This window comes from Poeciliopsis prolifica, unplaced genomic scaffold (assembly GCF_027474105.1).
Source record: "Poeciliopsis prolifica strain line A6 unplaced genomic scaffold, Auburn_PproV2 SCAFFOLD015, whole genome shotgun sequence".
In the NCBI taxonomy this organism is placed as follows: domain Eukaryota; kingdom Metazoa; phylum Chordata; class Actinopteri; order Cyprinodontiformes; family Poeciliidae; genus Poeciliopsis; species Poeciliopsis prolifica.
The window spans coordinates 2576837-2597673 of NW_026562390.1; the positions used below are offsets into that span (position 1 = coordinate 2576837).

Genomic DNA, 20837 nt, shown 5'->3' on the forward strand with positions numbered 1-20837 from the left:
GAAGAAGGGGCATTTTTAAGAATCCCCGCCATTAGAAACTAAAATAGACATACAAAGAACCAGGAAGTGCCATTGACGACTTATTCTAATCTAACATAAGCAAGCAGGATCAAAAGAAAAATCATTAGAATATTTTATTCAGTGACCAGGCTACTTACTTTTAGCAATGCAAGCTAATAGCAACACATCTCTTTACATTTTGTACATGTTCACATTATAAATGCTACATGTATTTATGTGTGGGATGATTTATTCTTAAACAAACTTCCAGAAATGCAAATAAACTGTTCCTTACTGCAGATGGCCGCCTCTCTAAAGTCAGAATTAGTGACAAACATCCATCATTGACTTCCGTTATTTCTTTTCAACTTGGAAGTTGGAGATTTTGGCATAAATCAAAAGAAAAAAAAAAGCTCAAATGCTTTTGTAATGCTGTTTTAAAAAGTCTAAATAGTGTGGTGAAACTTGGAAATCTTAGTAGTTAATAAGCTGGCTAATTTATGATAGAACGATATTTGATAATTGCTCTTGGAGGAGACAGCAGAGAGAATACAGAACAAGAATCCAGAATCTTGAAGGCCGTACCTCGGAGCAGCAGCTTCATGATGGCTAAAACTTTCCATAGGAATAAACTCCATGCAGGAGAGAAGTTAAGGAACGGGTTGCTCCTCTCTCAGTTCTTCACCTCTTACACTCAACCAGAGTTTCTACTTCAGCTACTGCATTTTTCTCTGCTTTATTGAGTGACTTCTCAGTGCAGACAGAAAGTACTATAGGAGCCACTGAAATGCAGCTGTTACCTCCTGCACTGCAAGGTCTACAGGAGCTGCATACATTATAATTTATTTCACAAAATTTGCAGAAAAATATGGTAATGAAACAACCCACGACTAATATGGTTCCGGATTAAACTAGATTTGGTTGTGGCTCAAGAACGGAAAACAATACTGTAGAATATTCTGCACAATAAAAACCAATGTGAGCTTCATTCTATATACTGAAACAAAACAACAAGCAAGTGTTGAATATAACTCTAACTGACTTTATGCTGTTGCAGCTTTTGTGAAAACATGCTACTTTCTGATTTTAGTTAAAAATAAATAAATTGCAATTTTGCTTTAGAGGTTTTGTGAAGATATAGTAAAATTGTGCAATTTTTTAATCAAGTCGATTATTCTGTGAGAATCTCATTATGTGAAAACAGAAAAATAGAAGGGAAGAAGCTTAAACTTTAACAGCTCCGTAATTATTCTATCATCAAAGATTTCTATTATTTCAACTATTTAGTTTTGCTAATAAGCTGGAAGCTTTTTTTCTTTTTATCAGTACTATATTAGTAACAAAAACACACAATCTGATGTCTAAATTTAGGGGGATTAAACAAGCAGAAGTAGAGAATAGTGACCATTTTCAGCAGTAATGGTCACTATTTTTGACAAAAACTCTGTGTTCTTCCTGTAATCACACGGTTTGTGATTAGAGGAGAATCTGCGCTCACCGAGTTGGACGGCATCCCCAGGTTGGTCTCGATGTAGGTCTCGGTTTTGGGCTCCACCGCCTCCTCGGCCTCCAGGATCTTCTCCACGGGCATGTCCTCGTTCGCGCAGCTGGTGGACTCCACCTCGTTCTCATTCTTGTCCTTGGCTCGCTGGCGCTCCTCCTGGACGGCTGCATGTAACAAAACTGATTCCGTTCACTACTGCTGTTAACTGCCGACGTCAGCACCCACCCCGACATGTTTGCAGTTTACGCAGCTGAACACCGTTTAGCTCCCGCATGAGACAGCTGACAGGAATTTGCGAAGCCAAACTTTTGATTAAAGCTGAAAGTTTTTGTCAAGTTCAACCAACAGTCATTTTTTTCAAGCGTGTATTGACTTTAAAGGGGACCTTGGACCTATAAAAGGATCAACAAAGCACAGAAGAAATGTTCAGGGACTCCTTCCACTTTCCACATCAAAGCAACCTGTTTTCCTCTGTTGTGCTCAATGACAAACAGCTATAGCCGTCTATATACAAATCCTTCATTCACACATAAATAATGCAAGGCCTTTCACTTCTCCCTTACACCGCAAATACAGTGCCTTTCAGCAGTACTCGTATCACTTAACCACCTCAAATTTTTACATGTTTTCTTAGAGTTTCTGCGCCGACCAGCACAACACAACTGATTTTCACATTATTTGAAAAATCAAAAAAAGTGTGGCATGCATTTGTTTTTAGATACCGAGCCAACACCCTCCAGGGCAACCTTTTGCTTTTGTTACGGCTGGACAGACAGTCTCTGTAAATTCTTAAGTTTTGCAACCGATTCCAAATTAGACTTAGGTCTGGACTTGGACTGGGCCATTCAAACACATGAATATGCTTTGATTAGATAATCCATTGAAACTCTAGTTGCATGTTTATGTTTTTATTGCTGCCTAAAACACGTTTTCTTCAAGGGTTGTTCAAATCAAGTAACTCTTGTCACAGTATGATGCTGCCATTCCCGTGAATCAGCATAGTGATGTTTTTTTTTTTATTTTAAGAAGGATCAGTTGTTTTAGTTTGCTGTTCATTTAATTTTTTGTTTGTCAGGTAAAATAGCATTTGGAAGTTTTTAGTTGCAATGTGACCAAATGCAACAAAGTTCAGAAAGTTTCAGGAATATAAATACTTTTCCAACACCGTGTAAGTCTTTTATCTTTTTCTTTAACTGCATTAAAACAATAAAAAGCTGGAGTAGAAATCAATGAAGACTTTGTCATGCATTAGAAAAAAGAGATATAAACACAACTGTGTTGTTTTGGTCCTCTGATTGACTCTGAGACAGGAAATGATTTTGTTGCCGGGCAGACAGACAGACTCATAGCTGAGGCGAGAGAAACCGCATGTCCACCCTCAAGTGGAAAAAAAAAGCAGTACGGGTATGTTTTTGTCTTTTCAGAAGGCTGTAATTTATTTCATCCAAGGCACCGCAGATAAACGTTTAAACGCATTGTGGCTTTTTTATTTCAACTGAGAATTAATAGAGGGTTTTTTTTGTTAGGTGTTGCATTAAGGGAGATTTTTAGAAAGCTAATGTGACCATCCAGGTCTGCACACACCCTTAAGACACACACATTACACACTGGGTGTGCAGGACGGCCTGTCTTCTTAAATTTTCCCTGCTCTGGTTTCCATTTCAGGTTGAGAACTGGAGAGGCCTCGGCCTTGTTGTGAGGGAAAGGGAAGCAGAGGTTGTCAGAGGAGAAGGAGAAAGGGGCCCCAGTTTTGGAGAAACGGCTGTCTGGCGGTGGAGGTCAGCCCAAGGGTAGAATACTTGTGTTGGAGTCACACAGAGGTGAGGAGGGCTGAAATCATGTTAGCTTTATTCTCCCCTCTTCCCTCCTCCTCTGCTGTCCTGACTGGGAGCGCATAAATTCATTTAATCCTGTTTTTCTGTGGATTCGCTTAGCCTTTTGGGCTACTGCTGCTGCCTTGTTCGCTAACCACAGCCCTCGGGGTGCAGGGGAAAGGCGGTGGGGTGGTGGTGGTGGTGATGGGGGGAGTGGCGGTAAGCGGGGAGTGAGGCAAGAGGTAGTAAACGATAATATCCTTGAAAGAAGTACGGAGCCCAACAATGACATAAACAAAAGCGTGCAGGAAGGGACAGGAGGCCAGAAAAAGGTCAAGAGAAACGGAGAGAAATCTAAAATACTTTCTTTGAACTAAACAATCCTTAAATAAAGCTGCACTGATACAACACAACTATCGGGTTTTCTGCTCAGTCACACATGCCTTTAAAATAGGCCTTATTTTTAACAAATGTGTAAGTATTTTTGACTAGTTTTTACTACTAAAAACTAGACGGTATGACAGTATGATGCTGCCATTCCCATGTATCAGCATTTCAAAAGCTGATACATCCAAGCCAACATGTATTTGTGGGCCCCATTTTCAGTGGGCATATAATGGTCTTTTTGTGCAGAACCCACTTTAGTTGACTGAATAAAACAAAAATTAATGCACCCGGTGCAGTTCTTACTTGTGTCTCAAATGAGCTGTTTAATAAAAAAAACTTTTGAAACTGTAAAACAACTGTAACACCTGCATATATCCCAATTTTTATCCAGCTTTACTGTGGATCAAATTCATATGAAGCCATTATGAAAACTGTGGACAACTCCATCTGGGGGCTATTTGTCAGAAAAACTCTTACCCGCTTGGATCCAACTCGCAAATCTTGGGAAGGCAGCTGGAATATCGCAGCAAAAAGAGAGTTCTTTTTATTTTCATATTTTACTTTTGATAACCATGTCTTATTTTCCTTCCACAACTGTCTTTGTGTTGGTCTATCACATAAAATCACAATAAAATACACTGGAGCTTATGGTTTTAATGTGGCAAAAGGTAAAAATGGCGCAAGGGCTGTGAATACATTTGCAAGGCACTGTAATCTGCACTCTCCATTTAAAAACCTCTTTACCACAATGGAGAGATGCATTGATTTATTTGCTCAATGTGAGAAGGAGAGCTTAACAGCACTGCTGAGAGCACAAATATTCTTAACACCTTCATGGAGTGTTAAAATTCACACCTCGCTGCCTGTTTTTCTTCCCCTCACATAACAAAACTCTCCTGATTCCCAGGCCCACTGTGGCCCGATCTCTGGCGTCTCCACAGTGAGGCTCAGATCCGATCGACCACCTTTGGGTTTAATCAAAGCTGTTCGCTGGGAAAGAGGGACAGGAGAGAGAGCAGAACGTCATCGTCAAAGTTTTCTTTGTTCAGAAGATGCAACAGTGCCTTGCAAAAATTACCATGGCGACAAAATTTGTTTTTACACGAGCAAGGTCTCATTCAAGGATAAATGTTTGCACTTTGATTTCCTTGTTCAGTTGTGGTATGAGCATGGATCAATGCTCCACGTTTATTTAAAAAAGTAGGGGAAAGTTTGTTAACTGCTAGTTAATTCATGAAAACTAACATCACTTATAAATCTGCTGAACAACTGACAATATTAATCTGCACATGAGCTCATGGTTTTAGACGTAGATATAATTAATTAAATAAAGACTTTTTATCATGTGTGTGACTAAATCACTAATTAGTTTTGAAAAGCAGGAAAAAGCCTTTCCATGGCATACATATTATTGCTAGTACCCCTAACAATATCTTTAAAATAAATATATAGCTATATATATATATATATTTTATATTCATTAATTCCTTTTTAAATTTTGATCAAGGTTTCTAGGAAGCTTTGCATTTTGTTTAGCCTTTGGACTCAAAGCTGGGTGAGGACACATCCAGGTCAAATATCATTTTTGTTCAACTAGTAAGTCGTTTTCTCTTGGCACAAAGTGGATGATCTTTTCAAGCTTTTTATTTATTTATATATATTTTTTTTCTTCAGGTATTTTTAAAATTCATGCTACTGCAATAAAAAGAAGAAGTTTGTTCTGCTTCAGAATATTTTTTTTTTCAAACAAATTAAACATTAGATGAAAGGCCATGATCTCTTTCTGCTTCTGGAGGCGAAACCTAAATGAAATTAAAGAATGATTTCTGAAAAGAAAGCACACTGATTGAGGCAGGTTTGCACAGGATGGAGGTTTTGTTTAAGCAGGACTTTATCCTCAACGGTATGTGCTGTACCTTCTCTCTTCATGCCCATGGCCAAGCACTTCTGGTAGCGGCAGTATTGACAGCGGTTCCTCTGGCGCTTGTCGATAACACAGTCCTTGTTGTCACGGCAGGTGTAGGTCAAGTCCTTGCGAACGGTTCGTTTGAAGAAGCCTTTGCAGCCTTCACAACTGTAGACACCGTAGTGTTTTCCTGCAAACGGGAGAAGACAGAGGATGTTTGCCTTGGGTTTTAACAGGATGTTTCCTGGATTATGCTACAGTGAGACTCGCATCAGATAAAATACAGTAGAAACAGCAATAAATTCAGGGCATGCATGAGATTATTATTCACTAAGTGAAGCAATACAGCAAAAAAAAAGTAAAGAAAATCAATATCCAGATGACTGGTATTATGGAGAATGGTAGAAATGACTTTTCCAATAATCTCTGCTCTTTTTTTTCACATTTTGTCACATTACAACCACAGAGTTTAATGTCTCTTATTGCGATTTTATCTCCTAGACCAACATGAAGAAAGGTATAGCAGTGAAGGAAAATCATATATCAAATAAAAGTCTAGGGATTGTGACATGCATACAAATTTAGTTCCCTTTTGTTTGACACTCCTGAATCGAAATCCAGTGCCACCAATTTCTTTTCCCACTTTAAACAGAAAACTAACACTGATGCTTTTTTTTCTGCAGGGACATGACAGCTAGAAAGAGATGGATAAAGATGGATATCCTGAATATAGCAGAACAAAAACTCTAAGCATGCAGCGAGAGCTACAACAGACTAAATTTTAGTTTGAAGATGTAAAAGCTTCTAGATATATAGTAACTGAGGAACTGAATACGTATACATGCCACACTTTTCAGATTTTTATTTGCAAAACTAAACAAATAAATAAAATAAAAAAAAAACATGCACAGTCACAATTCATTATTTGTGTATTCAGCTCTACCCTGAGTAAAGAACATCGGCACGATGCTGCGTGACACGCTATTGGCCGGCGAACCAGCCAATCCAGGATCTCCATTCTCTTTTTTTCAGTTTTCTCTCTGTGTATTAATGAATATTAAAGTATATTTGGTGTTTGAACTATTAAAATAGGCAGCGTTGTTTGAATTACTTGTGGATTAAAGATATTCTCAGATGGCTGTGGTTCTTAACTACCAAATTACATGTTGGTCTAAGACGTAAGTTCTCTCCAAAGTAAAGTAAAGGTTTGTGTCTGTAACATGAAAATACATGAAGATTACATCTGTTTTTCACCTTGGGTCAAAGCAGACATCCTAATGCTCTCCACAGGTGCTTATTTATGTGACACACAGCTCTGAACAAATAACTAAGACGAAGTGCGACACTCAAGTTGTGCTCAAAACGCAAAAACAGCTGCTACCCAACAACCTGCGACTTACACATGGTGCTAATGCGCAGTCATGTTAGCAGCATATGGGAACGGTGGTTTGATAATCATCTGATCATAATTATTTCTTTGTTCTTGAGTTTGTAGTTGATGTTGTGGTTGTGAAAGGAAACAAAGACTCACTGAGGACAAATTCCACCAGGACTCTGTTCTCATGTCGGCCTCTTGTTCCCAACAGCTACGGCTTTTGTTTTTTATGATGGATGGAGCCCATTTTCCCTCTTCAGTATTGCTCAATCTGCTTCTTTGTTCAATATCTGCTGCTTAGACCACCAGAGAAGATAAATAAAGCCTTTGAGCAACACCAAATGAAGCATGACTAGCTATTTAACACTGTTTTGATTCTCCCTCCTCCCTATTGGGCAGAAGCAACTCAGATGATGCAGAATGACAACAAAATTCACCTAAACCCCAAAGGTTAAAAGCTTTTAACGGTCATCCCTGGAAAATGATTCAACAGAGATCTATTTGTTTATGCTGGAAAAGGAAAAATAAGAAATTTCGTACATTTTTGACTCTTCAAAAACCTTCAGAGTTGCTCATTCTTAAAAGTTCCTCTTTTTGAAGTTAATTCCAGGTCAAATGATAACTCGTGATTATCATAACTGTGGAAGGAAGATGCTTTGTTAAACAGCGCTTTTAGCAATGTCAGATTTGACTTTTCAAATCACAGTGAACAATTTTGAAATATTGAATAAAGTGTAAAAAATATACTTCGCTGATTTATTCTGCAGATTTACACTTTTTAAAGCCACAGCAAATTTAGGCCAAGTTTTGTCAGAATTATGTCACGAAGTACAAAATGCTAAATTAATAAGCTATTGTGTTTTGTATTTGACACTGAAGAAGAATACATTTCTATTCAGTCCAATCTGTTTATTTTCACCTCCAGCTGTACCTCTGTTACATTTTTCCCCCCACTAATAACATCAACGTTGTGCAGTTTCCCGCACATACAGTATTTCTCTATTTCAGTAGAAGTTGATGTGAGGTTTGGTTGACTCATGATTTATGTTTGTTCTGAAGGGCCTCCTTGCTGCAGCCTTCATGTGCTCCCCCCCACCCCCCACGTGTGGCCAGACTCTGGCTTCCCTACCACATAGCCGAGATTTCTGAAGAATTACGCTGACTGTTGTCTGTCCAGGAGGAGTCCCGCTGCAAGAAGCTGCAGTCTGTAGTTGTGCCAGAGCGGTCAGCGGGGTTGCTCTCTGCCGACGACCGTGTTTAGATCTCCTTCGGAGGTTTTTTAGTGCGGCTCCAGAAGGATTAAGCAAGATTTGGGGTAGTCCGACTTCCTTTTAATTAGGTAATAATGAGAGACGTGTCATCCGAGCTGTTTACAGATTATTTCAAACCTTCCAGGGATCAACAGCTCATGATGATATAATCGGGGAGAGAGTGGGGTAGAGTTTCTTTTCTGTTGATTTTGATGAGCTCATAAAATCCCCAACAGGAGACCAATAAAACAGATTTCAGGGGAGATATTATTATTGTTTTATGGGGATGTTTTGACCTTCACAAATATAGACTTTACAAATGTCAATAAAAAGGACTGACCGTACGGCGCTATGAGCAAGTATATTAATGAAGTTTAGTGAAAGAAAAAAGTCTCTGTGCTTTTTGAATCTTGGACTTTGTTTAACAATCATCTCCACGGCTTGGTTATGCCTGTTGCTTGTGCAAGTTTCTACTTTATTTTTTCCTTTCACTCAATTTCACAGTACTGTGCATGGATGCATCACTATGTGGCTTACCCTTGCTTTCTGTCTTACCGTTAAAGATTGACGTCAGTTAGTTTCCATAAGAAAAACCTTTTTTTCTTAGCTAAAGTGACCATTTTGAAGATTTTGCTATGAATTCTTAAAGTATAGCATTCTGTGTGTAATACATATACAGAATATATTAACTAATTTTTATTTTTGGGGGGAATAGTGGCCTTTAATTATGAGTAGCAGGACAGGAAGTAGGGTAGCGAAAGAACACAGGGAATCGAACCCATCGAGCTAAGTGAGACGGCAAAATTCACGTTTTGAATGAAATGACTAATTGAACTTGTCAATAACATTCCAGTTGACTGAGACACACCTGTATTGTGCTGTATCGATGGCCGTCCCGGTGTCGGTGCACTCACCTGAGGAGCGGTCGCCGCAGATGGCGCAGATGTGCTTGGTGAGCGACAGAGCCGTGCCTGAGGGCTGAGCGGGCACCTTCATCACGCCATTGAGGCCCAGCGGGGGCTTAATGTCCTCCGTGCTGCTGACCGAGTTCATCGGAGAGTTCAACTGAAACATCAACACACACACAAACACACACGCCGACGGGTCACTAAAGCAGACCCTCTGAACTCAAAACAGGCAATATTACACACTTCACTGCACAGCGGCTGCTGGATAGTTTCTGTTGAGTTAAATACAAGTTACCTAAAGCAGACATTGGAATGAAGTTTGTCATGTGGAGTTTTAACCAACTGACCAAACTTCAGAAGAAAAAAAAAAGGAAATTATGTAAAGTGAATTATTAGCAGTTCCAGTAGTTTTCTTTCCCTCCTCTCCGCTCCTGTTTTAGATCTAAATCTGGTGCAGCGGGGATGCTGCACCACTCAACCTCAGAATCTCTTTTATTCATGCCCCCTACAAGCCCCGCTGGCTCCAAAATGCTCAATGCTAGCATAACTACCCTGCAAAATTTAACAGCACAGCGGAATAAAGAGGCAGAATTTGTTGCAGCAGCAGTGCAAACTGCAGCTTTTAAACACAACTTCAGCTGCTGCCTGATACCTTCTGTTTGAGAAATGTTCTCCCAAAGAGGCCTCCCTTTGCCTTATGTTGAAACCAAAAAGCCAGGAGGTTCAAATTATTTCAACTGCCTAAACGTTGCTTCCAGAGAGGATAAATGTTGCATGGCCAGATGCACGTACTTCACAATGACTAAATGCAGTTCATTAAACAAGCCAGCCAAAAGAACTACCTCATAACAAAGTGAGAGACGTTAAAGTCTGCTAGTTCAGCACAAGTTGGCAAAGGAAATGAAAGCTGTTTAATTAAATATATACATGTGGACAACACCTTTCTCAGCTTGAGAACGCGCTCTGGGTGTAGGACAGAAAATCACAAGTGAAACATGTTTTGGTTTCATACAAGATCTCTTCATGTTTACGGTCATCTGACAAAGTATGGCAGATACTCAATGAATTTTGTTTTATTTTTTATAACTGTCACTTAGCTATATAGGATAAATAGAGTTAATATTATTTGTCAATTAGAATTATTTGTCAATTCTTTAGCTCCACATGTCACTTTTATATGCAGATTTGATTCTGCATTTCACTGTACTTCTATATTTCTCTATATTTATTTGTACGAGATCTATGATTGGCTGTTAGTCCATCCCAGACATCCTGAGACTGAAATAAGTCTGGACGAGATTAGCTTAACGTTTCTTTGTTTTTGCAGAGGAAAGTTTTAAGAGCAGTTTGTGAATATAAATTTATATTTGAGAACTTTAGAAATGTATCCAAAGTAATCAAAAGCCCCAAATGTTCTTCATTCAGGGCTTTTAGATGAGCTGGAAATTTTTCATTTACTTTCTCATCTTGTTAGGATAAATTGTGAAGTATCATGAAGTAAAAAGAACAAGCCAAATGTTATTCAATATCATCTAAATGTGTCTTTGAAGGCGTTTTAAAATCTCTAAGTGATGCTAAAGCATTAAGTTTGCAGTGAAGATTATTTTGTGACCGAGGTTCAAAATAAGAGAATGCAGTTCTGCACAGTTCAGACCAAAGTCTGGTAGAGAAGAGAGAAGCCAACTCATTCATCATAAATCATAGGAGTTTGGAGGTGTGACCCAGAAAAGCTTTGAACTTAATATATCTTGTCTCGTTAAACTAATCAAGTGCCAAGAAACCAAATGATCAAGTACAGGTTGTTAATCTATTAATCTAGTCAATCTAGAAAAATATTGTCAAAACAGAAACTTTAAGCATTTGTTCCATTTCCAGGTTTTGGGTGTTTTTTTAGCACTACTGTATCTAGCTCCATAATGCAATTCAGCAATTTTCATTAGACCTTCCAGCTACGGGTCAGAAAACTCCCTTACAGTAATACTGAACATTATGCTGCTGTTCTCACAGGGCTACATGAGCTGCTGTGGCTCCAGGCCTCTTTTTTCATCTTTTTTTTTTTTTTTAAACTCCAACAGCCCAGACTATGAGACCTGCTTAACAGCATCGCCACGAAAAAACGCAGCTTATGCAGTCCGTCCATGAACAGAAATACTCCTGACCACAGTGCTCACCATCAGCTGAAATAGAAAAATTCAAAAATACAGATTTCTTTGCTTCCTTTCATCCAGGCTTCTGTACGATTCAGCATGACATATGGAGTGTTACAGCAACTCTGGGAATATGGGCAGAAATTCAGACTGAAAGGGTTTGAATTATTGACAGATATTTCCCAGACGCATCCACAAAAATGGATGATTTTACTGCAGCACAGGAATATCTTTAGATCACTCTGTGTCATCACCTCCTGGTTTGACCTTTGTGATTTATTTTTTCATAAGAACACAAAAAATGTTACACACAATCAAATATTAATGTTTCACAAAAGATTTAATCTGAAAGAAAAAGTCAATTGCTAAAAAAAAGGGAAACTTTTTTTATGGTTTATAGTTGGAAAGATCAAAAATCACAAAATTCAATAAAAAACCAACAAAAAACATAAATGGCCTACAAAATCTGACTTGGCAGTTGTTGAACAGTCAGTGACACCATTCATGAGTCACATTAATGCAAGAGAAATAATATTAGTAATGGAAGGTTTAGTGGAAGGAAAAAGTGGAGAAATCTCATGTCGTCTGCTGCAGTTGGTCCTGATTGTTTTACCAAAGACAGCACAGCATAAATGCAAACCTGGTTCTTCCCCAAATCACAGCTGTGTGCATTGAATCATGAGAAAGTTGCCCTAATCAAGTGGTGTACAGTATAGATTTCAGTAAGCTGATATTTCAGTAATAAAAATAATTTTTTATTCACTTCCTCTAATATTATAAGTATAAATATGCTCCTGTCATATGTAGAAAAAACACTTTTTGTTCAGAAAACCAAAAGAATGAAGAAAAAACGGGGAAAAAAAGACCTTATTTGAGCTACAAAAGCTGAAAACATGACGTGACTCCACGTTCATTTACAGGATTACAAACACTAACACACACACTCACAGTATGAGGTCTTACCTCCCTCAAATGCCTGACTCTAGTTTTTTTTTCCCCCCGTAGCGCAGCACTCGCAGAGCTGTCTCCTCAGCCAGGATTGTCTCTATCAAACCCTCTGTCTGTCTGACAGAAAAGATTCTGCCTCTCACAGGCTATTTTCAGTAAACCTGCAACTCAATCCCAGCAAGACAGAGGCAGAAAGCCTGGGAGGGGTGGGCAAACTGGGGGTAGGGGGGGTTTCTTTCTCTATTGCCAATGGCAATAGAGACAAGGCAAGGGGATTAAAGTAGCTCAGGACCAGCACTGGAAATAGAATACACGAGCTCTCCCTTACAACACACACGCAAACACACACACACACGCACATACACACACACATGCTTCACAGGGAGGTATATCAGCTGTAGGTGGAACTACACTCCTCAGGGAAACCCCAGCTACAATACTTTCCTCAGCACACAGGGTCAAAGGCTAATAGGAAGCCTTAGACTTAAACTTCATCAGAATATGGAGGAAGAACGATTCATTTCAAGGACTGAAATGTAGGACAGAAGATTTCCTGAGGAACAATGTACAGCGTGAGCGGCTGGAACGCTCCAGCTTAGGAACGCTTCGTGTGCTGCAGGTGTTATGTAACGTGCCGTGAAGGACGTCTAACTGCTACAGTTTCTGCTAGTGGGTGTCAAATTCGTCGCAGAACTGTTGCATTTGATTATACGTTCTGTGCTGGAACACGGAACGTCACATTAAACAAGATACGTCGCGAGCTTCCTGGGGAAAAAGCGGGTCCATTCAGCTGTTAGTATGCTAAGAGTGCACAGAGTGGAGGAGTCGTCCTTTGAGGCAACAGAGGACGAAAAGGAAAGAAGAGCCGAAACAAAAGAAGCCCCAGCCTAAGACGGGCTTAGTGTGATTCAGAGTCGGAGCCCCACAATGGCAATTCAAACAGAGAAAGCAACTCCTCACATGGATCTTCACCTGTTTCTTATTCAAGGGCACCTTGGTTGATATAGAGGAACTTATCTTTAACAGTTTTCTTCTAAAACGCTGTAATGGATCTCCTTCAAAATGCTTTCCAGTATGCAGCAGGAATAGAGCGCTCCACTTTACAATCCGCTGTTACAGATCTCACTGCCCGCCACTGTATCACCGACTGCAAGCTGCTTATCTTAAGTATGATTAATTTTTTGTAGCTTTAATTTACTTTTGCCTCGAGGCGTGAAGCTTTAAAAAAAAAAAAAAACATCCAAAAATAGAATGTGAAGTACCAGGAAGTCAGCGGGCAGTGTTCAAATCCCCTGTTGAAAGAAGGGAGAGGCCTAAATGACAAACTCAGGAGAGGTGAGGACAGGGATCAGGTCGAGATCTCGCCTCCAGATAACCCCCGCTGCCCTTTCACCTCTGACACCTTGTGACGATCACTTCCTCCTAAAAGCAAACTTATCTGGACAGCTCCGCAGAGCACGGGAGGAGCAAGGAGGAACTTTCTTCTACTAACTGCGGTGTGTGTTTGTGTGTGAGAGTCTTATCCGGACACATCAGCAGAGATAGTGGATCAGGTTTCACACAGGGAGGCCTGTTAATGGACCCTTGACTAGCCTGTGTGCCTTCAGGGGATCCCAGTGAGACAAGCCCCTCTCTCCTGGGACCGTTTGAATATCAGACACCGGTTTGAATGCAAACCTTTTTTTCACCGCCACGTTACATTTTCGACTCAGATTTGATGGTAAATGGAACAGAGTCCGGCCAGAACGAGCAGATAAGAAAACTATTCCTGGATATGCAGTCAAAATGGCCGCATCACAAATCCACCTTTTAGGAATCTCAATTTTTGGCGCCAAAATCTTGGCGTCTATGGAGATGGAAGCTGCAAACGCAGCAGAAAATCTCTTGTCTGGGAAATGATCCGCATTAGTGAGGACTAAGTGAGCAAGTAATTATTTATCAACCATTAACAAAATCCGTCTGTGGTTACATAAAAATTCTTTTAAAGCAATCCTTCCTGTAAAACAACTTCATGATTATTGTCGGAGGCTCTAATAAAACACAGTCTTGGCTTTCTCCTAGCGGCTTAGCAGCAGCAGACATGATTCCAGACAGCTTGGAGGTTTACAACTCACCCCATGCTGTGCCACAACAGATAAAACGAAGGTCTACTGGCTCAGTTTAGATATATGTGTGTGTGTGTGAGAGAGAGAGTTGGTGTGGAGTTCTCTTGCAGAGGAAGAAAGAAGTGATTTTAGTGAGACTATCGGTGGCATAAAACAGCTGAACCTTATGGGGCAAAGTGGAAATGTACAGTGACTTTCAGCTGTTGCATCACCTCAGCATGGCAGCATTTGAGCGTGCGTTTTCTTCGCTGTTTTTAGCATTTGTGAGAGCGCACGCAGAGCTCCGGTGCATTTCAAACACGTGTTTGTATGTTTTTGTTGGCATGTGCACTCCAGCGTGTGATGACTAACACACACTCCTCCATGCATGCAGTTGATACTGTACTTTCAGGGCAAATATCACACAAAAAAAGAAAAAACTTCACTGTGGCAACCTTATTCTGGTGTAAATAAGAATTCATATGCGCCAAATGTTGCATCTAAATATATTGCATTGTACTGTGACCAAACATCTCTACGTTGATCAAGGATCATTGTTTGACTCGTTTTATGGTTTAGTGAGGTGTAACTTGGTTCAACTCATGCTTCAATTTTATTTAAAGACAGAAGAAGCGTTCTCCTTCAACCTTTCCTTTGTTTTTTCGAACCAGACGGTTGAGTCTGAGGTGGAGTTCTTTGTGGGTTTTCTTTCTAGTGGTTTCTCTGACTTAATTGTCTGTGTTAATTAGTAGCTGTTTTAAATAAAGTGACATTAAATTGTCTTTTATGGCCGTATACTCCTTCCCAGATTGATGCTTCTTTAACATGATTACAGATGTCTTTCCTCCTTGACATTGTGCTAACACATCTGCATGCATCAGTCCTGATTATGTATAATCACCTTGATGATCAACTATTCAGTTTCTTGAATAAACAGTACCTGACTATTAGACATAGCTGTTTATAGCTAATTATATTGGCGATTATTAAAACTAGTTTTCCATTGCTGAAAATAGAATTGAAATATTATTCGACAATGTCTGCTGTCTCTGAAATAGTGCATGCATACATAAACTCTGTAATGTATTCTGTCCAATTGTGCAGGAGCTACATCCAAGCGATCCCTAAGGTGTTTTCCCAAATGTTGGTTTGCCTCCGTTTGCCAACATTTCCCATCCATCTGGCTCAGTGTGTGTGCGAGTGTGTGTGTTGAGAAAACAGTTCAAAAGTTCAAAAATAAAGTCAGACTCTTGCAGTATCTTCCCGTGTTTACGTATATTGTTAAACTGGTTAGGACATGAATGTCATTTTTTATTAAAAACTTGAGATCATGTAGCTTTGTTTTGGATTTAAAAGCCTTTTCAGCATAAAAATGAGATCCATTCCAGGTATACGTTCTCTGTACGTATGCAATCATCTGGAGATGGATCATATCTTTCCAAGTGTGCTCTGCTATGCTACCTGCGAATAAGCAGAGGCAATTTCTTTTGTCAAACTACACATAATCCAGTAATAATTCAAGGGGTATTTTTGTGTCAAACCACAACGGCGTTTAGGATTTCTTTGATTAATTTCTTTCTGTCTGTCCCTGAGTAGATAATGGGGTGGGTAAATCCCCGTGCAAGTGATCCAGCTTTTAAAAAACTTCTTTACTTGAGTATTAAGGTGTCTATTCAATATTCTTTAATGACTATTTCCACCTTGAAACTGAGAAGCAAACAGGTTTTTTCTGCCTTTTTCGGCATGAAATGGGATAAAAACAGACGGACAGAAAAGCAGTCACACAGTCTGGTCTTTGCTGTGTGCTTATTGAGATCCAGACAAGTTAAATATCTTTCAAAGTATTCATTAACACTACTTGCAAAATCTAGTGCTGCGAGGAATTTGGTTCCTTTTTTAAAAAAAGACAGAGGTCCAGAACTAAAACACCCATTGCCAATTTACTGACGCCGACTACAGAATGTCATTTTTGAATTATTTTACTGGACAATAAATTGTCCTAGTAATTACTGTGATCAACAATAATGTTGTTTTGAAACCATTTTCAAGTAGTGCACTGATAATGGCATAATAATGCATGTTTGGCCCCTCACATTTTGTCGAGAACAGTCAATGTTAAAACTGTAAGGTATTTTGAATATCCAAAATAAAATACGACAACCAAAAATAATACTCATAATGGAAATTAAAGCCACTTATAATTGAAAATATCTAGTGATTTTTTTGTAAACAAAATTGCTGTAGCTTTTGATTGTGATTATAAATATTCCAAAACATATTAAATGCAGATCAATTTGATTAATTATGCAATTAACTGATTAATTGCAACATGCACCCCACACTAATGCAGCTTTCTAACCAAAAGAAACCCAGATCTCGTTTTGTACTTTGCATGCCAAGCTTTTTCTACTAAGCTTTTTCCTTCCACTCAATTTTCCACCTTTGTGCATCTATACAGATTAGAGGAAATGCCTTTTTGTGGCAAACTCTCTCTGTAGATGGTGTCAGTGAGTCTCAGTTAGGACATCTGTCAAAATAGCAATATTCTCTATCAGTTTTTAAGCAACAGCATAGTATTTCTCCATTGCAAATAGTGATTTTAATATATTAAAATGTACCTGATCATCTCAATGATGCACACTTAGGATTGTTTTCTACATCTGTGTCATTCTGTCTCTGATTTTTATTCTAGTGTGTGCATATTCATGCGTCAGAAATGCTTTGGGGATTGTGTTTGTGCTGGATACCAAATTAATTGGCAAAATGAGGCCATCTGATTCTTAATAAAAATGTAAACTGTGTTTCTAGCTCATATTTGCCTCTCTTCCCCCATTATTGTTGAAAGTCATCACAAAAAGCAAATAATAAAAGCGATAAACAATACATTAAAATAAAAGAAACACGGAAAAATTCCACTTATGAACTTCACCTTTCACATGCGGGAGAGTCGGTATTGTACTTCATAGACATGCCACGGTGTACATGTCAGCCCACAGACAGTATCGCGTTGCAGTAAGATCACACCAATAGATGCAATTAGATCCAAAAGAGATTATTCCAAGCTCAAAATAAATGTGTTCCCCATAGGCAATTCAACCGCAAAGCCATGCGCCTGCTTTCGTAGAACATTGTTTGAAACTGAGGCCTAATGCCACTGTTTCTGCTGCCCTATAGATATGCACATGTTGGCATCTACTTGTTTCCAATCAGATCAAAACAAAATGTCCCAGAGTTTTCATATTGACGTTTTAGAAAACCTTGTTTCTGAAAAATATGAATTGACTAACTTGGAATCCTTTTCTCACATTGCAGCTGGCCAATCTCCTCTTCCCGTTTTTTGTCTAAAATCTTTAAAAAGAATTTCTGAAACAAAACTGAACCCATTTAGTGTTTCAGTATTAAAGCCGTTCGGTTCAAAAATATCTCACATCGTCACACAGTCTTGGGTGCATCATCAGTATCAGATGATGTAGTTTCAGTCATATCTATGTGACACATTGCATTTTGTAAATGTGAATTAATAGCGTAAAATATGGTTTTCTGCAGGACTCAGTCCTACATTTTGACAGTATAAAATAAAAATATGAGATCCATTGCTAACAGGATTAAATGAAACCTTTAAAGAAAAAAAGAACATCATCATTTACAGATGTTCTTTAAAGACAAACCATGAGATGACTAGTAAACCAAAGAAATCAGTCTTTGGATGGCTTCTTCCCGTATCTTAATCCAGCATGTTGAAATGCTTAATCATCCCGAACTCTCTTCTTTAATATACGACAGTAGGTTCCCTGTCTCCAATGGCCTCCAGTGAATGCACAAGTCAATTCAGCAGAGCACATTAGGGATGGGTTGGAACCGGAGATTTAGATTATGAATTTACAGTCGGTCAATGATGTTATCATCTAAATCAGGGCCAAAATCCCTAAAATTGTTTGAAAAACTGAAGAATTAGGACTGTTCTGGAGGTGAAAGAAGGTCCAACCCATTACTGGTAACCTGTATTTATGTCATGGAGAATACGTTTTGGTTTTTATTTCATTATTGCTAGCTTTATGTTTTATAAATCAATCTATTCCATTTCAATCCTTGTTTTTTCTTTGTGTAAAGCACAAAGGGCTACAATTATGCTTGAAAAAGGCAATTAAAATAAAGTTTTGTCAGGTTTTATTTCCCCAAATCAGGACATACATTTAGTCAAAACAAATAATTGAAAGCCAACTGGAAATGTGTTGTACTGTTTTCCTTTTTCACAAAGAAACCTATGTTTCGAGTCAAGCCCTTTGCTCTCCGTGGGTTTATGCCGCTTCATCGTCTTTATAACAACAATTCCTATGTATATTTCAGACTAAAAGCCCTCTCTGGCAGGAACTTGAATTTTGTCCCAACAATGGGTGGAACGATTATAATATGGAACAGATGCAGCAGAGTCTACTAGTACTTCTCAAAATAAGGATTTGCTTCAAAGAGGAGCAAAGCTGCCCTGAACAATGACTTAAGTGCTGTGTGCTAAGTGCATGTAAACCGAACCATTACATTAGCTGCAGAAAGGAGTGTTGGGGAAAAAATAATATTTTCGGCTGTTTTTATTTTCTACCTGCAAAGAGGTTGTGCAAAAAAAAAAAAATCCAATATAAGGTTAACTGACATGAGAGACCCTTAATGGTTACTTAAGGAGCCTAAACAGAGTCCCTTTATGTGACATGGCGACCATGACATCATGCAAAGTGACCGCAACAGCCATCAAAACCTTAAGTAGTGGAATGGACTTCATGACTCCCTTGCAGGAATAGACTGAGCTCTATTGGTGTCATTCTTTTGAATATTTTCTGTTTTTGTCTCCTAGCGACTCCCGTCTGAACACGTCGCCCTTGGAGCTGGAACATGACATCACCGCCGCCGCTCATTTATAACTTATTAAGTGCACGTTTCGTTTTCTTGTAAAACATTTACACCTTTTTTCTGCATCAGTGTTTATGTTGCGTCCAAATCCAGAAACAGTCACGCTTTATGTGTATTTTTCTTTTTTTTTTTTTTTTTTGATGGCAAACTGGGAAACTGAGAAACAACAGGGGCCCGTTGTTGGTTTAGGATCCTCGGGGAGATTTCAGAACCGAAGCTCAGAAGCCAAAGGGGTACTGGTTTAAGCCGCAAAATGGAAAGTTGGACCCTGCAGTGGTCTGATAATAAAGGACCCCTTTTTTAGCAAAAGACAACAGCCAGACAACTCCTGCTATTGTAAGTGGAAGTGTGAAATGTGTTCCAACCACAACACATAATCCCTTCCAGCTGCAGAAAAAAGTTGTGGCGTCTCTGATAGAAAAGGATGGTCTGTACTGTCAGTGTGTTGAACCCTGAGGACCAAACCGCTGAAGAGTCTGATCAGAAAGAGCCCTGTTGTGGCCTGCGAAGCCTTAAAACCACATGCTAAAGCTTGAATCCTGCAGATCTCCTTGTCCTTTACCTCCACAAACAAAGACCAGCCTTCTAAAAGCAAACCCACAGACCCTCCATGCATTTTGAGTGACAGTAAAACTCAGTCAATATGTGGCCTCTTTGCAAAAATATGAAGTTTTCTTTCTGATCTCCTTCATTAAAACCAAGGAGGCAACCAGAACGAAGCAATCAGCCATGAGAAACCTACAAGGTTCTTCCTGAAAAGTTAAAAAGGACAGCTCAGGACAGATGAGAAGCGTGGCTGTTTTAGATGTAAGAACTGACTGGTGAAAAACGCTTTAGATGTGGTTTGGTTTTCGAAACATGCAAAACTACTGAAAGAACAGAACATTTAGTCATCTTGTCCCCGCTTTCATCAAGCAGTCTTGTGGATATTTGATGTTATGCCTCACTTATTTTTATTATTACCATATTTAGGGGAAAATGAAGCAGGTTCCAGTAAGAAACTGAGTGTTTTACTGTGATTTTAAACCCTATTACATGTTTTTGTACTTGAAAAAAAAAAGCACTTGCTGAGAAGAAGCTTCTTGAGGACAGCAAGAAGTAAAAGAGGGACGGTGCACAGCAAGATATATGCCTGGTAAATCATCAAAATTAAAGTATACGCCTGTAAAATGTGTGTGGTTAGCAAAGGCAGGGCGGTTAAATACAGTAGAGGCTGAGCTGAGCAATGACCTCGTTCCAGTTAAGTGCTCTTGAAAAAGGCTAGTCAGCCAAGTGTTAAGAGCAAGCGGCATACGCCGTCTGACTCAAATCACGTCTCATCAGAGGTGCCGCGCCTCACGACCACAGGGCAACACCACCGTTTTTAACCTCTGAGCCCATCCGACTGCTGATCTCCACCCTCCTGCAGCAACAGCCAGAAGCTTGCAGGGTCTCAGCTGGTAAGCACCTGTAAGGCACCGGGGGTCACGCGTCACTGGAAGAGCTCAAAATAAGCACTTGTTGTGATACTGATGTAGCTGTAGGATCAGTATTTAATTCAGTCATGTTTATTTAATTAAGAAAATTTGCCAAATGTTAAAATTAAGACCAGTGACAGATGAAGCAAACAACA

General features: G+C 39.2%; 1 protein-coding gene across 2 annotated transcripts in view; it reads right to left on the minus strand.

Moving 5' to 3' along the window:
* Positions 1-20837, minus strand: part of rxraa (retinoid X receptor, alpha a) — a 108740-nt gene that overhangs the window by 15214 nt on the left and 72689 nt on the right. The window contains exons 4-6 of one of the 2 annotated variants that reach the window (XM_055040659.1): positions 9151-9301; positions 5622-5801; positions 1499-1668 (exon numbers count right to left, since the gene is read on the minus strand). In XM_055040659.1, coding sequence (XP_054896634.1) covers positions 1499-1668; positions 5622-5801; positions 9151-9301 — 501 coding nt within the window. Of the gene's footprint in view, positions 1-1498; positions 1684-5621; positions 5802-9150; positions 9302-20837 lie in introns of both variants that reach the window. The other variant, XM_055040658.1, reaches the window with a different exon arrangement.